The following is a 17,452-nucleotide window of genomic DNA, read 5'->3' as shown; positions in this document are numbered from 1 at the left end:
ACTGTGTCCTCGGGTATCTTTCAGATGTATTTGCGACATCAGCGTGTATTGATATATAAATGGTATTGTCCCAACCAAGGCTATTTGAGAATTTGAAAATCTCTAAAGGGGTCAAATACAAAAGAGAGACCTCAGAGAACTGAAAAGGCTATTATTCCTTACAGTACAAATCATTGCTTGGAAGTAGATGAAATTCACTTATTCATTGTACACTTGAAAGATTCATTCATTGTAACTTTGTAAAGTCAGCATGACAGATTGCCATTTGCTTAAGTGTTTGCTCCTGTGGAATAACATGAAGTGATGAATTGCTCACAAGAAATTTCTGAATTTTGATTTCATGTTGACTTAAGTAGGTGTCTTGCTCAAGGGCACAATGGTGATGATTCATGGACCATTTTTGGTTACTAGCAAAGAGCACAGCATTACTCTTACTGCTGGAAAATGACCCACCACTTATGTATCTAACTTGACTAGGCTTTGAACTTGAATTTTTAGTTGTGTAAACCGAATGTTACACACATTTGATCAGTTGTGCTTTTTGTTGTACACTATTCACTAAATCCATAATTAGAAGCTCCTCTTAGTCCGACCATCTGGCCTCAGCATTGAGTTTAATCTGAGGATCAACATGAAGCTTTACAGTTTACATTTAACAAAGGTTTTAAAACTCCCCCTCCTCCATTCCCATTATTTCTTCCCTAAACTTATAAAATGCGCATATGTGGGAGTATTAAGTTCACAGTGTCCCATTTGGAAGCTTGTATGTAAAAAAAATAAATAATAATAATAATAATAAAATAAATAAATGAATAAACCATTTGAAACAGATGGTGTAAATATATATATTTGCACATATATATACACTACCATTAAAATGTTTGGGCTGGGTAAAATGTGAACATGTTTTTGAAAGAAGTATGCATTTATTTGATTAGTAATACAGTAAAAACACTGTCAAATATTATTGCCATTTTAAATAACTGTTTTCGATTGTAGTATATTTTCAAATGTAGTTTGTTTTAGTGTTGGAAAACTTTTGTAACATTATGAATGTCTTTACCGTCACTCTTGATCAATTTTATGTGTCCTTCCTTAATAAAAGTAAAAGCTCATTGACCCTAAACCTTTGGATGGTAGCGTAAATATAGGCATACTATAAAATAAAGATGACTTGTTAATGGATAAATGAAAGAAGGATTTAACAATCACACGATTATAATTATAGTAATAATGTGTAAAAGATAAGCGATGAGAATTGGAGTGCTTCTGCTAGACATTTTGAGAACATACTGAGAACACTTTGAGTAAGAGGATAATGGAAGGTACGTATGACAGCCATGAGACCCTGAAAGTGTTTATGACAAGCAGATATTTGCAGAAAGTCTAGATGGTCCATTATAATAGCAAAGCCAGTGAACTTGAGGGCCGTTGTGGATGAGAGCGTTTGGAGTGGGGTTGTCATCGACTAGTTCTCATGGCACCGTACAACTCACTACGGTCTCTCCTGTTCTCTCTCATGGAATGACCCAATTAATTCATCCTTTCTGTGTGTGTGTTTGTGTGTGTGTTGTCGCTATACCCTATCAACAGAGAGGCTGGCGAAGAAAACTGGGACGCAGAGAGCTGCCAAACGCTCCCATCGCCGGCAGTCTCCCACACCAAATGTCTGTGCAGCAAGCTGTCCACCTTTGCAGTGTTAGCGCAGAAAGCTAAAGAACCGGTGAGTGCTATCTTTACTTCTCCACACCTCACTTCACCCCACAGCATCTACTTGGGACAGGGCCTAGCTGACCGAGACCTCTGTGAAATTTGTCGTATGCATAACATATGCTGCCATACATCGAGAATATTGTTGTCTAACATTGTTTGGAGTGTTCGGTTGCTTTCTAGAAGGTCATTATCCTGTCTGTTCCACATATGCTAGATGCTGTAGCTAAAGAAAGATCAGAAACCGTGTTCTTGGGTAATTATTTTGTTTAAAGGTAGGGGCGTAACATTGTGACCGTCTGCACTGTTGCTGTGACATTCGATGTGAACTTACCTCCATAATGTGAGGGTATCGTACAGAAGCAGATGGTGGACCAGGTGTTTAATATATCATGGTATGCATTATGCGTCAGGGTTTGTCTAGCTTGGGATTTCTCCCAGGTATAGTTTAAAGGCACTGATGCACAGCAATGTTGTTGTTTTTCTGTGATTATGAATATTAATCTCAATAAAGCAGTGTTTATCAAAGTGTGAGCCATCAGGGGAGGAATGGGAAGTGATAATAATTTACCAAGTAAAAATGAAAAAGAAATATGGTGCCGTTTTAAAACTTCAGACAATTACATATATACTTTAAAATATTAAATTAAAATTAAATTAAAATAAAAATAATTACAATTATTTAATTTAAAATATTAATATTTTCATTCATCTAGGATCAGTTAAACTAATCAAAATTGGCAATAACAAGTTTATAATGTTGCAAAAATTTCTGTTTGAAAGAAATTCTGGTCTTTTGGACTTTCTATTCATCCTAAATAATCCTGAGGGGCGGGGGGTGGGGGGTTATCACAGTTTCCACAAAAATATAAGGCTATACAACAGATTTAAACACTGATAATAAGAATAAGAAATGTTACTTGAGCTCCAAATAAACTTATTGTAATGATTTCTGAAGGATTATTTGACCCTGAAGACTGAAGCAATGATGCTAGAAATTATTATTATTAATATTATTTTATAAAAAAAAAAAAATTACTTGTGTATTAAAATACAAATTAATGTATTAATGTATTACAATTTCTTACTTCATTGTTGCTGTTTTCATTTTATTTTTCATCAAATAAATGCAGCATTGATGCCAAATGTAGAAAACTCCTTAGATTACACACCTGAAATTGAAATATGAAATATGAAATTGAAATCTTATTTATTTTACAGGACAAACTAATATTTGGAGTCCATGCTAGATATGTGTCACCTCTGAGTGGACTAGACACTAAGCGTTGTATCGGTGATGTGGCTTTTAGCTATCCAGGTTAATGACTCGTGCTGCCGCTTGTTATATTGACCCTCTGCCCTCTTTTCACTTAATGGAAGTGAGAGGCCCAGCAGCTGCTCAGACCTCGATGTTCTAGGACTGTGTGTCCTGTATATCTCTCTCTTTCCCTCTCTCTCTATAGATATATCTGTCCATGTCTCTATCTACATATTTATCTTTCTGTCCCTCTTGTTCGTTTTCCCGTTTCCTTCCTCCCCTCCCCTCAACTGCGTCACCATTGAAAGGATACTGACCCAGTTTAGTTTAGCCGAGTGTTTTTTCGACTGAAAGCACCCCCATTAAAATGATTGATATGCATGGCAGGCGAAGGGGATGCTGGGAGATGGAGAATAGCCCTGAGGAATGAGCCATGTGGGGCGAAGAGAGTAGCGCCAGAGGCGAGTCAGAGTCACACAGGAGCTGGACCACACACTGCTGGCTGCCAGCACCACTGACACTGGCTAAAGACAGCGTGCCAAGCAGACACACACATGCAGAGATCGAGAGAGAGAGAGAGAGAGAGAGCAGGACTGCCCATTAGGCACAATACTGCACAGGCAGGGGCATTGTGCTTTGGGTACAGGGAGGCAAGGTGGATGCAATGTCAGTCCTAAAAACTGCAGAGTTAAAGGAATACTAAAATAAAAAGAGGGAAAAGTGGAGGACAAAACATTTTAAAGTCAGAAGTCATGTTTACTAATAGAGTATAATAATGGGACACTAAAGTGTGTCTAGTGCTTTGGGTATGCAGTGAAACAAATGTTTTTTTTTTTTTTTTTTTTTTCAGAATTCATTGATGCACACAGACAGGAACATTCGAAGTATAAAAATCTTGTAAAACTATACACATTACTGTCACTTTCGACCAGTTATACATTTTATAATGGTTTTCTGTAGTAAAGTTTTCTAAAATGTCACTGTTCTTAAAATATGCTGTGCCATTTCTGAATACGTTGCGTCCTCAGAGAATAGAAGAGTGACAAGCAGAAATGCAATTATAATGCTCGGCTCATATCTGTCACCCAGACCTAAAGCTGTAGGTCAATGCTTCCTAATCGACATTTATCAATTTTTGTCCCTCATTATGACGTCAGCGCCTGGCTATTGGCTTTTGCAGGAGTGCCTGGTGACATTTGGAAGAGCAGAGTAATCGACACTATTAGCAAACAGTCTCCACCCATTAGCCTGACTCTGCATGGGTCATCACATCTCCATCAGAGATTTTAATGTTCTCAAGCAGCTTAACGCTCTAAAAAAAAAATCCTTAAACCAGACACTGTTGCTGTGTTCCAAAATCTAGTGTGCTGTCTATCTAGCCAGCATTTCTAAGCCTTGTAAATGCACTTTAAATGCAAAAGATGTTTTCAAAGTAAAGCTTTCAAAACTGCGATTGCTTCTAAGACACCTCAATTTTTCACACATATCCTCCCACAATGCCAGAATGCACTTCAGAAACTTTGAGTGGAATGTGTTTTATTCAGTTCTTAAAGATGTTAATAGAATATATAGATTGGGTATGTGCTTGTTTTGCTTTAGTGCATTGTCGTTATAGCAACACGCTAACCACAAATTCTACTGTTAATGAAGTTTCTTTTGCAGCTACTTGAGAGCTACTTGTGTGCAGTATGAGTGATCATACTGATGGAAAATGTTTCTCAACTTTTGGTTAAAAGGCAGAGTTCTGATGTCAAAACGGCTCACTTCAGAACAGAGCTAATTTGTTTTCTTCCTTTTTTGAATCTGTAAACCTCCGATGGAAAAGTTCGGAATAGGGCCCTGTGAAGTACAACAGCTGCTCTGACAGATATCCAGGGGTCTGAACACATTCATTTTGTTTTGCTGTGAGCTTTCTGCCCTCCCAAGGCTCTGGTATCTTCTCAGTATTACAGATCAAGTCTGCTCTTGGGCTTTGTAGTTGAGCACTAGACGAGAGTCAGACGTGATGGAAACTGCATTTCAATTATACTGTCTTAGGAACTTTTTAAAGGGATGTTTTGGCGTAACATATTGGCTGTTTATTAGTAATAATAAAGTACATATCGTGTATGACCATTGTGGCGAGTGGGGCGGGGCCGAGAGGCGTGGGAACGAGGAGTGAGGCCAGGTGTAGTGATTGGAGATGAGCTACACCTGCGCCCCACCTCCCGTATCGAGTCCCACGTAGGAGATGGAAGGATATAAAACTGGAGTGACAACCGTGAAGGACGAGAGAGGACCAGGCCTGGGATATTATTTTATTTGTTTGCTTTTTATTTGTGCGCGTCAGTCGCCGTGAGGGGCTGACGCGCTGTTTTGTTTATCTTTTGAATTATTAAAATTATGTTTTGATTGTGCGCCGGTTCCCGCCTCCTTCTTCCAGATGAATAGGAAGTCTTTATCGTTACAGTGGATAAAATAATATCCCAGGCCTGGTCCTCTCTCGTCCTTCACGGTCGTCACTCCAGTTTTATATCCTTCCATCTCCTACGTGGGACTCGATACTGGCGGTGGGGCGCAGGTGTAGCTCATCTCCAATCACTACACCTGGCCTCACTCCTCGTTCCCACGCCTCTCGGCCCCGCCCCACTCGCCACAACCATATTCTACTTCCTTAATCCTACTCTATACCTAAACTTAAAAAAACGACCCTACTAACTATTGATAATCAGCAAATTAGGAGTTTATTAAGGCAAAATCATTGTTAATGGTTTCACAATAGTTTAGTGGATATCATATCGTGAGGCACAATTAAGATACCGTGACAGCTCTAGCCCCTGTCCTCAAGACTAAATGGAGGAAGTGGGAAAGCTCAAATGTTTAATAGCAAATAAGACATAGATACATGGATGGATTAGCCTTCATGTTTAATCGAGAGGAGAGGGAGGGTGGAAAGTGGCTGTCATTACAGGCCTTCTTTAGTATAGCTGCTATCACCCACTGATCCTGTTTATCCCCTGCTGTCTATCCCAAAGAGTGAAAACACTGCTATTTACCAAGGTTAGAGGTCTGTTTTATTTAAAACAGAGCATTTATTTATGTAGTGACTACAAGCTCAAAGGCTTCCATTGGTTATCATCCTAGCCTCATAGTATACATAATAACTCAGTGCTGATCAGTTACTCAGTGATGGATGATGGGAGTTGTTGGGACAGAAAAGATAGCAGCTTCTTTAGGCCATAATAATTTGTCGCCTGTCGGTTTTCCCATGCAACTGATTCATCGTCACACAGGATTAAACTAGAGGCACTCAAGCGCAGACAAAGACACACATGACGGAGCACACTAAGGTTTGGTGTTATTGCCCACTTTAACACAGACACGCATGCATCCATTTTGAACAAGTAGGCCTACCTGCCCTGCATGCTAAGGTTCTCGCTGTCTGGTTGAATGAATGACGGAGGTCTTTCTCTCAGTATCAGGGAATCTCTAGAGCAACGCGATCTGCCTCAGGCTTGCTGACCAATATTCTTAGCCCTGTATACAGATAAACAGAAGCACAAACAAATACATGTATTGTTGAGATAAATATTATGTCTACAGGTTATCCATTCCACATGGTTTAACTTTAACCGTCCCGTACGGGATTTCATAGGGTCTAGTATATCTCACCCTATGTTTTTGTCTTTTGCACGTATTGCCAAATATATTATATATATAATAATTTATTCCCTGCAATTAGTTAAACATCAGGCAACTTCAGTCTTAGGTGTGATGTAGTTATTTTTGAGAAATCTAAAATGAAAATGTAAAAAGTTCCCTTTGATGTACATTAAAAGAATGTTCACCATTCAAATTTAAATCGTCATTGTATTTGCATTTTGAATTTTAATTGGTCGATGCCGAGGTAGATGCCAATGCAATATTTCAAATTTTCAATTATTTAAAAATGTCCATCTAGTATTATATTTTTTGTTATTTCATCTATATTTCAATTGACAAAAATGTTTTATGTTTATTTCTTTTTATGAAGAACTTAAACACTTTCACTGTTTTCTGATGCCAGAATTGGTACAGTAGTTCCTTTAGGAATTTTAGAATCTAGTTCTATGTGTTACATTAGTATAATGCTGGTTCATCTTGTAAAAGAAAAGATATTAATGAATATGACCACTAATTAATTACTACAACATCTGAACCCTCAACCTTTTGATTACCAGCCCAGATTTTTAACCATTACACTCCAAAGAGATGAGTGAAATAAAACCTGAGGAGTTTTGCCAACACTACCAAAGAGGCAAATGCTAATAAATGCACAGTCTCTCGCAGTGAAATGCTCATTCTCCACTGTAACACGGCACAATTGCTAAGATGCTAGCCATGTTTCTCATTAGCACACAGCCTAGTGGAAGTCCCCGCTGAGGTGATACGATTCCTCACACAGTAATAAGTATATCTGCTCTCCTGGGCGATACACATCCCAGTTCATTTTCGTTAGGAGAACTGTCCCTTCTTGCTTGTTCATTTAATTCCCAATTACAGGATGTAAACTGCTTTAGTCTACAGCAAATCTTCGTATAATGCAGTGCTAACCACTTAGCGACACCCAAGCAAGCTCTTGGGTCGTCCTGGTTTGGGAAGCTCCTGGAAAGTTTGAAGGCTGATGATTGATCAGCGCCCTGTTTTGTTCTTTAGACTCCCTAACAAACAGTCCCGCTACTCTGCAATTCACTCCCAACTACAAAGATAACAAATGTCCAGGGAACTTGAAGGACAGCGTTAGCATGTACTAAAATGGCACTCGGTCTCTACTGATGTGGGTATGTACTGGGCAAATCAGCTGGAGTGTTGCGACACGCATCCAAACAGTGGATCGAGGTTTTGTCTCGAAGGTCTTAGACACGGGAACAATACGCCTCGGAGACTTTCAACTGTTTGATTAATGCAGTCTAAGTTTGTGTAAGGTTTTTCTTGTTTTCCCATGTCCTCACTCCCTGGTTCTGCTAAGTGCATTTCTTATTGTCATAATGAGTTATTGCGGCGCGAGAAGGAACGGGACGAGGAGAGATCAGGGATAAATGGTGGCTCTGCAGCCCGTGAGGCTGGAGAAGTAGGTTAAAGTGCCTGGGCTGAAAATAGACATGACTCTTATTTGCTGAGGAGCGTCACTCTGCCCTAGGGTGTGCTGGGATAGACGGCCTGTAATTCCCTATGTAATTTGCGTGCCTTCTATGGCTTTCAGAGCCAATGGGAGCTGTGGCATATGTTTTTTAGGACAAGTCTTATGGTACAGCCGCTTAGGGCTGCAGGCCCATGAATGGGAACAGGTTTCACCTCAGCAGGTCCTCTGTGGACATGGCAAATGATCATATAACCCCTCAGTGGGTGACATTTGTGATTAAATCTCACCCCATATCACCGGAACGATGGAGTCGGATTGAAAGTGAGCATTTGAGAGACAAGTAGGACCACTTTTGAGTTAAAAAGATGTGTGTGTGGCTCAGATGGGAGAAGGAGGCTGATTTCTTGTGTGTGAGTATCATGGAGAAGCATTCGTTTGTAGTTTAGTGCTTTTAGTAAATGATCTGATTGAACTATTGATGATCTATTTTGCTCAAAACAAATGAACAAAGCAGCCTGGTGTCTTGTATGCTTGCAGTTTATAGTCCAGCCACTTTATTTTCTCTGTTTGTCTTAAATGAAATGAAAGGGTACATTTTATCGTGATTGTCTCCTCTAGGCATTCTGTTGTATTTACAACTACATGTTGACTAACTCTAATTCGATAATTAGTAGCGCATTAGTAGACTGTTATATTAGGGTTAGTAGAATCAGTTGACATTATACTTTCTTATAGTCAGTAGAATGTGTATTGGAAGACCATAAAAATAATGTGTTAACTTTAATTTTTAGTTTTGTTTGATGTAGGTAAATAATTTCAGCTCGTAATGTCTGCTCTCTAACCTGCTAATATAAATTATATTTTGTTTCTAACCTAATGTATACTTTGGGATAAATGAGATTTGCTTTTGTTGTTATTGTCTTTGAAAGATGTCTCTTATGCTCACAAAAGCTGCATTATTTAATCAAATATACAGTAAAAAAAAATAAAAAAAAAAAAAATATATATATATATATATATATATATATATATATATATATATATATATATATATATATATATATATATATATATATATATATTATTGGTGGGCATAGATTATTATTTTTTAATCTAGATTAATCTCACTGTGTGTGTGTGTGTGTGTGTGTGTGTGTGTGTGTATATATAAATATGTGTGTGTGTGTGCATGTGTATGTATGTATGTATGTATGTATAACTTTTTTTTTTTTTTTTATATATATACATGTTATTCCTGTGACTGCAAAGATGAATTTTCATCACTAGTATCTCCAGTTTTCAGTGTCACATGATCCTACAGAAATCATTCTAATATTCTGATTGGGTGCTGAAGAAACATGTCTTATTTTCAATGATGCAAACATATGTGCTGCTTAATATTTGTGTGGCATCTTTTTCAGGATTCTTTGATGTACAGAAAGTTCAAAAGAAAAGTATTTGTTTAAAATAAAATTATTTTGTAACATTATAATTGTAGGGTCATGCATGACACGCGGCATCTACAGTTCAGTGTAGACTGATTCATGTTGTTGCACTGTTGCATCAGCTGAAGGATGAGAAGCTGTCCCTAGTAATCTACTATAGAGCAATAATAATTACAAATGTTTTTTTTCTTTTCCTTCTACTTCTTCTTCTTCTTCTTCATTGTGTTTAAAATAAAATAAAAGTTACTTGATTTACATCTCTCTTTTGTTTGTGAGACTCTGCCTTTCCATTCATTAGTTTTGGTTGTTTTTATGCTGTAGTCACCTCATGCTGTGTAGCGTTCACACATCTGTTGGAGATGTGGTGGTGAATTGGAAATTAGGCCTCTGCTAAAGTTGCCAAAGAAAGGATACTCTCTTTCTGTTTCACTCATTTTGATGGAGCGTTACAGAGACCTCATGTAATTTCAGCAACCTAGGTTACCAAAGTATTTTTCTAAATCATTTTTCTTCAATAAAGAGTTCAGAGCCATGAACAAAACCAGCCAGCTGAGATTTTGATTTGACGCATACAAATAAAGATGTGGAAATTTACTCTGGAGACAATGAACTGTGCATTCCATGAATCCTTGGGAATGACATAATCTCATGAAAACCAATTGTACAATGTGAAAATATTGATTTATATATATATATATATATATATATATATATATATATATATATATATATATATATATATATATATATATATATATATATATATATTGAATATTGATTTAGTATAAAAAATATATTTATATTCAAACTTGATTGCAAAATATATGAGTATTTATGAATGTTTAAACAGTTTGAGAGTTTAGGGAGTTAATTTTTACTGGGAATTTTGCTATTGAACATATTTTCTTTTTCCCCCTTTTTTAAGTTGGAATCACACTAGCAATTATTGGGGTTGGTAAGATTTTATTTTTTATTTCATTATATATATATTATTTGTTTCAACTTTTATTTAGCAAAAATAAAATTGATCAAAAGTGAAATTAAAAAGATTTCTGTTCTGTTTCAAATAAATTATTTTCTTTTGAGCTTTCTATTCATCAAATAATTATAATAGATTACCACAGTTTTAGCAAGCATATTGAAGACTGGAAATCACTGCTGAAAATTCAGCTTCGCCATCGAAGGATAAATTACATTTTAAAAGAGATTAACACACAAACACACAAAAGAGTTATTCTAAATTATAATAATTTTTCACACTATTGCTTTTTCTATATTTTGATATTGATTATTATTTTATTTTTTTATTTATTTTTATCTCACCAACCCAAATTTAAACTTTTTCAATTTGGAGAAAATGAAAGTGATTTTTGTTTCAACACCCAGCTGTTGTGCTCTATTCTCACAGAGGCTAATATTCTGTACATACAACCCTAGCACTTCAGTGTTTTCAATTTGACATCAGGAGCAATCCTCCCATCTACACTGCCAATGGCATTTCTCTGAGAAGGACAACATCTCTAGTTATTTTTCAGGCTGCTGGCTTACTAAAATGTTTAAAATTGCCAAACCGAAGCCGGCAGAGGCATAATGTTGGCAATTAATATGCCAGGGACAATAGGCTAAGCAAAAGAGGAGAGTGAAGGTTGGCAACACCTCTTCCAATGCCACCTGTTCCACCTGCACCTGCCAGTTTCAGTAAAACACTGCTGCTATACCTCCACCCGCTCTGAGCTCTCTCCCACTCTCTAAGCTGTTTTATCGCCTCTTTTTCCCTTGCCTACCTTTCCTTTGCCCACAGACACTCACACAGGTTTACAGAGAACAGATGTGCACACATAGATATGCACAGTATGCACTGTTGGAAGGCCAACATCACAACCCACACAAGCTCTAGGGATCTTTGTTCACAAAGGCTGTTTAGTCATAAACGCTTTGTGTGGAAGCCTGACCGGTCCACACCAGGAGGCCAATTGAGCTGTAAGTGCATGAATGAGGACTTCATATTCAAGCCAATTCACAGCTTGTTCTAAACAGCTGCAAGCTTTATAAACGCAAACCTGTGGCCATTTCACAAGCTCTCTGTCTAAAGAACAGTTGATGTTATTTATTTGAGTCTCCACCATGCCGTTTTAAATCCATCATGTCAAGTGTTTAAGTCACAGTGAAGGCCTGATTGGAAATCTAAAGATTTGTGTTTTTTAAAAGGCGACATAAAGAGAGGCTTTTGAATATGGAAACAGACCTGTGGAGAAACACTGGAGAGTTAACAACTGATAGTTTGTTGCATGTCGACCCACGCCGGCCATTTCACCAATATTTATGACTGCCTTTGACCTCATAGTGGCTATTGAATCATATACATTGGGGTCTGAATATCTATGGTGGTATATTTTTGGTGGTTAACCTAAAAAGCTAATTTACAACACTGAACGTGATTTGAGGTGAATTTTCATATGCTTAGAACACAAGATGCTCTTCAGACACAAATAACATTTTGAATGAAAAACGGTTTTGTGTTGGTGTACTATAGTATATGTATCCGGTTAAAGGGATAGTTTACTCAAAAATGAAAATAGCCCCATAATTTACTCACCCTCAAGCCATTCTATATGTGTATGAAACTTTCTTTTTACAGATGAATACAATCAGAGTTTTAATATAAAAAATAAAATAAAATGAAAAATTCTGGCTCTTGGAAGCTTTATTTTTGGGTGAACTATCCCTTAATTTGTATTTATTTATTTTTAATTTATTTATTTACTTATATATTTTGTTTGTTTGTTTTTTTTTAGTAAACTGGGAAGCATTTTAACTAATTATCTCAGACTTTTGAACAACACTATATGATTTATACGGTCTAGTTTGAAAGAATTATCGTGGTGGACTATTCTTGACTCCATATTTGACCCTGGACCACAAAACCCTCAAGTCACTGAGGTATACATTTTATGGGTCAAAATGATAGATTTTTCTTTTAATGCAAAAAATCATTACGACATTAAGTAAAGATCATGTTCCATGAAAATATTTAGCAAATTTCCTACCGTAAAAAATATAAAAACTTCATTTTTAAATAGTAATGTGCATTGCTAAGAATTCATGTGGACAAATTTAAAGGTGATTTTCTCAATATTTAAATTTTTTTGCACCCTCAGATTCCAGATGTTCAGATAGTTGTATCTCGACCAAATATTATTTTATCCTAACAAACCATACATCGATGAAAAGGTTATTTATTCAGCTGTCATATAATGTAGAAGTCTCAATTTCGAAAAAATTGACACTTAAGACTGTTTTTGTGGTCCAGGGTCACATATGTGAGAGTCCTTCTGTTCAGCATGAAGTCTGTGAAGAATGAGATGAACAAACGTGCAGAGAGGTTAAGCCTTTAGCTGGACATCACATATTGCTAGATTCTGTCTCAACAAGCCCTAGCTGACCTCTAATAGAACTGAAGCTGTGCAGTTTGATGGATCACATGGATTGAAAGGTGGCACGTCTCTTGTCATGTTCTCACTTTGTTGTCATTCCAACATGGAATCTAGCAGTTAAATAACAGCATTTCTACAGGGCTTTCATTTGACATCATTATATTTACATGTATGCATTTAAGCAGACGCTTTAATCCAAAGCGACGTACAGTTTATTCAGGCTACACATTTATTTATTTTTTTATCAGTGCGTGTGTTCCCTGGGAATTAAACCTACAACCTTTTGCACTGCTAATGCAATGCTCTACCACTGAGCCGCAGGAACAGGAAGATTGCAAACATCATGTATGCAATCTATATTCTACTCCAATCAGATCAGTAAGTTCAGTTTAAAATGAAAATGTTGTCATCATTGACTTACAATGTACAAAATGTTGCTAACCATTAAGTTTTGGTTACTATATTGGAAAAACACACTGAGGCATTTCTCAAAATATCATCTTTTATGTTTCAGAGAAAGATAGTCAAACGACATGAGCAAATGATGACAGCATGTTCATTTTTGAGTGAACTGTGCCTTTAACAGCTATGACAGCACCCACCCTGATGCTGTGTCCCTGGTTGCAGGAGACTTTAATCATGCAAACCTTGCAGACATTTCTTCAGAAATATTACCAGCATGCCTCCCGCCCTGTAAGAACACTCTTGATTACTGCCACACCACTATCACAACTGACTGCCAGACAGATCATCTGCCTGTGCTTCCTATTCCAAGAACCTGAAGAGGAAGAATGTATCCACAGGGACACTAGATGCAGGAGCAGATGAAGTGGTGTGAGACTGCTCCGAGTCAGTGAGCTACACTTGTTAGGGATTCAATTAAGATACTTTTTTTTTTCTATTTGTTTTATCTTAATAATCTAGAAGAATGTATTTTAAAAGCTTATTTATTGAATCACTATTTAGTATGGAAGCTTATTTCCTTCTCAAAATTGCAAACTTACATCTCGCAATTTTGACAATTTCCCCCCTCAGAATTCTTAGTTATCGTCTCACAGTTCAGACTTCTTTTCAGTGTATTTGGAGTTGACATCACCAATACTGTTTTTTTTTTTTTTTTCACTGAGATTCTATTTTCTCAGAATTCTTTTTTTTTTCTGCCACAGTAAAAATCACAACTGTAATTTTTATATTTTTATTATGCAATAAAAAATTTGCTTCCATAGTTCTGTGTAATAAATTAAATAATTTGTTTACGATGATAGCAACCGAGTTGAATTGACAGTGCATTGTGAATCACACCAATAAACTTTCACCACAGAGATTAACATTTATCACCAGTAGACTTTTAAAATTGACTGATTTTAAAAGGTAGGCCGACGCAGAATATGTGCCTGCTTAATAAGCTTTGCAAATTTTCACAGAACAGAAAATGCAAAAAAAGATAACCTTTGTTTAATTGTAAATTCCATGTGTCCTGATTAAAGCATATTCTAAAGCAAATTAGTTGCCCTAACTTTGAACATCTTACTTTTAAATAAATGCTGTGCCTATTCAGATCAAGAAAATACATTTTGTGATCTAACATTAAGGGTTATGAAAGTATACCCTGATGTTGTGCCCCTGAATGCGGAAGACTTTAATCATGCCAACCAGCAGATGGTAGAAAGCTCTACAGATTTCCACAGAATTATTAGCATCTCCCAAAAGCAGCACATAATATTCAAAAAAGAAGTGTGGTTTTATGCTTTGGTCTAGGCATGACCTTCATGAGTAGTCTATCAGGAGTAGTAACATAAAAAATAAACACAATTGTCCTAATCTTTGTGTACCACAGTCTTATGCGGCATAGTCACAGAAACGGACAAATGAAGGCAGTAGGGATTTCTCACTACTCTATGATTATGATATTTTTCTAGTTGCAAAGAAAAATACTGTGACCTGTAAAATGATTACAGACTGATCCACCATATTGATGTGCTGTGAAAAGCTGGTGATGGGGCGCATTAACACGATGCAGTCTGAGTGATTAGACCCCCTGTAGTTCACAATGTAACACGTCCAGTGAAAAGGCAATTTCTTGGGATCTTCATGCTGCACTGACTCAACAGGAAGGCACTAATGGCAAATTTTTCTTTGTTCTTTATTTATTACAGCATCACATTTAACACTATTATTCCTTCCAGACTGGAGAGAAAGCTGAATGGCATTGCTATTTTATTTTATTTTGTGTATTTAAGACTTCTTTGCATTTGCATGTTGCACTTGTGCATATGACATTAAATTGAACCCTGAACATTCATCTCAGTGGTAATATGAGGTTGCACAGATCTACCCATAATACTTGGTGGTAGGGCTGAGTAAGAGGGTTAATCCAGAAACATGAGGCATGTGTTCACCCATAGTAACCCTTCTCTCGGCAGAGATGCCTAATAAGCTGGGGCAAAGGGGTCGCAAGTGTTAATGGGCTGATGGAGCTAGAATGCCCACTTTAAGAAGAGAATCCAGCTTTGACCTGATGTGAAACAGAGAAAATGAACCCAGGAGCATAAAAGAAGATAGGGAAGCATGAGGCTGTTCAGAAAGAAGACCCTTGGCCTTTAGCTTTAACCTGAACAGAATGTAATCCTCTCTCTACTGCCCCTCAGTTTTTTTTTCCCTCTTCTTTTTATCCTTCACCCAACATGCAGCTGAATGTCAAGTGTTTACAGTGTCTTATTTCTCTCTCTGCAGTTATGACATACATTCCTGCATTCACACACACACACACACTAGCGTTTAATAGTTTAGGGACAGTAGCCTTTCCCTGTATTTTTATTTGAAGTCTTCTGATTACAGATTAATACAGGGTAAAAACAGTAATAATGTTACATATTACTGTTTTAAATAATGTTTTGTTTTATTTTATTATGACAAAGTTGAATTTTCAGTCTTCAGTGTCATATGGTCCTTTAGAAATCTTCTTATTATCAATGTTGAAAATTATTGTGCTGGCTAATGTTTTTATGGAAACCTTTTTTTTTTTTTTTTTAATCAAGATTCTTTGACGAATAATGCTCAGCATCTAATATCTGAAATCTAATATCAGCATCTAAATCTTTTTTATCAACTGACAGTTTTGAACAATTAAAGGGATCCTTGTAAAATATAAGCAATAATTTTATTTTAAACAATAGTGTTGCCTATATATTTATTAGTAATGTATATTATAATATTTACTCTTTTGCAGTGTCACATATGTATTCAAAATATTTTAGCTGAAAATCATGCTGTTTAAAGCTTGTCCCAGTTAGCAACTTTAGCCAAGTGAAGTGGAGCATAAATTTGCTTTGAAACGGTTCATTTATTCATTTATTTATTAACTTGGTAAGTAGCCATTTTATTAACATAATGTCACCTGGTCATTTTATATATATATATATATATATATATATATATATATATATATATATATATATATATATATATATATATATATATATAAATAAAACCAACTGACTGTATGTTATCCCATACATTTACCATAAACATCTCACAATAATCTTCTTTCTCTCCATTGAATCTTTCCAGGGTATGGGGCCCTCCAGTATGCCGTCTGTGCCCCTCATGGTGGGATGTGGCATATCCTGTACGGCTCTACTCATTCTGCTGCTCATCTACGCTGCCTTTTGGAGGTGAGTTCAGCAAAAACCCTTCATTAACCCACAGCAAGCAACACAACACAGACCTTCAGAAGACCCTTTTTGAACATAGCTTCCAGTCCTCTGCTGATAATAGGATATTATGTGCTATTTTTGCACTATTACTTGATTAGTTCCCAGTGCTCTCACAGGTACACTTACACTCTAAAAGATGCATTTTTCAGACTGTAGATTCCCACATGGGGTTGCCCCGGCTGGGTTAGAGCAGCTGGCATGGGGTAGATCTACAGTGGGCCAAAACTGCAATTAGCAATAATTGGGAACAAATAAGGGATGGTGGGAGCTGTCTGTGGAAGGACAGGATTATGTGGAGAGTGCTAGTGAAGGCTAGCATGGTTGCTGACAGCTCAGTGTGGCAGATGGCCCAGGACAGTCACATGATCAGCTAACACCCTGTCCAGAAAAGAGCCAACACATTGTCAAGTCCTTAGTCAAGTATTTATCTCCTCAGAAGAATGACTCAAATATGTCCTTGAATTATTTTTATTATATATCCGATTTTTTTAAACAAAAGTATATATATATATATATATATATATATATATATATATATATATATATATATATATATATATATATATATATATATATATATATATATATATATATATATATATATATATATATATATATATATATTAGGGGTGGAATGATGTATTCATACCGAACCGTCAAGGTACGGACATCTCAGTTGGCCTTACAATGAGAACAGGCAATTCACCCCCAATCCAGAAGTGCCAGCAGAAGAACAGCGAATGCCGTGAGTTGCAAACTAGAAAACAAAGCCCACTAGACTGTGACCA

The 17,452-nt window shown here is 36.5% G+C and overlaps 1 protein-coding gene across 6 annotated transcripts in view; it reads left to right on the top strand.

Annotated features, from left to right (window-relative positions):
• LOC127979355 (adhesion G protein-coupled receptor B2) overlaps positions 1 to 17,452 on the top strand; it is a 274,746-nt gene that overhangs the window by 207,084 nt on the left and 50,210 nt on the right. For all 6 annotated transcript variants that reach the window (XM_052584743.1, XM_052584740.1, XM_052584744.1 and 3 more), the window contains exons 16-17: positions 1,594 to 1,723; positions 16,519 to 16,622. In XM_052584743.1, coding sequence (XP_052440703.1) covers positions 1,594 to 1,723; positions 16,519 to 16,622 — 234 coding nt within the window. The remainder of the gene's footprint in view (positions 1 to 1,593; positions 1,724 to 16,518; positions 16,623 to 17,452) is intronic.

This window comes from Carassius gibelio, chromosome B19 (genome assembly GCF_023724105.1).
Source record: "Carassius gibelio isolate Cgi1373 ecotype wild population from Czech Republic chromosome B19, carGib1.2-hapl.c, whole genome shotgun sequence".
Taxonomy (NCBI): Eukaryota; Metazoa; Chordata; class Actinopteri; order Cypriniformes; family Cyprinidae; genus Carassius; species Carassius gibelio.
This window is presented reverse-complemented; position numbering and strand designations above follow the sequence as displayed.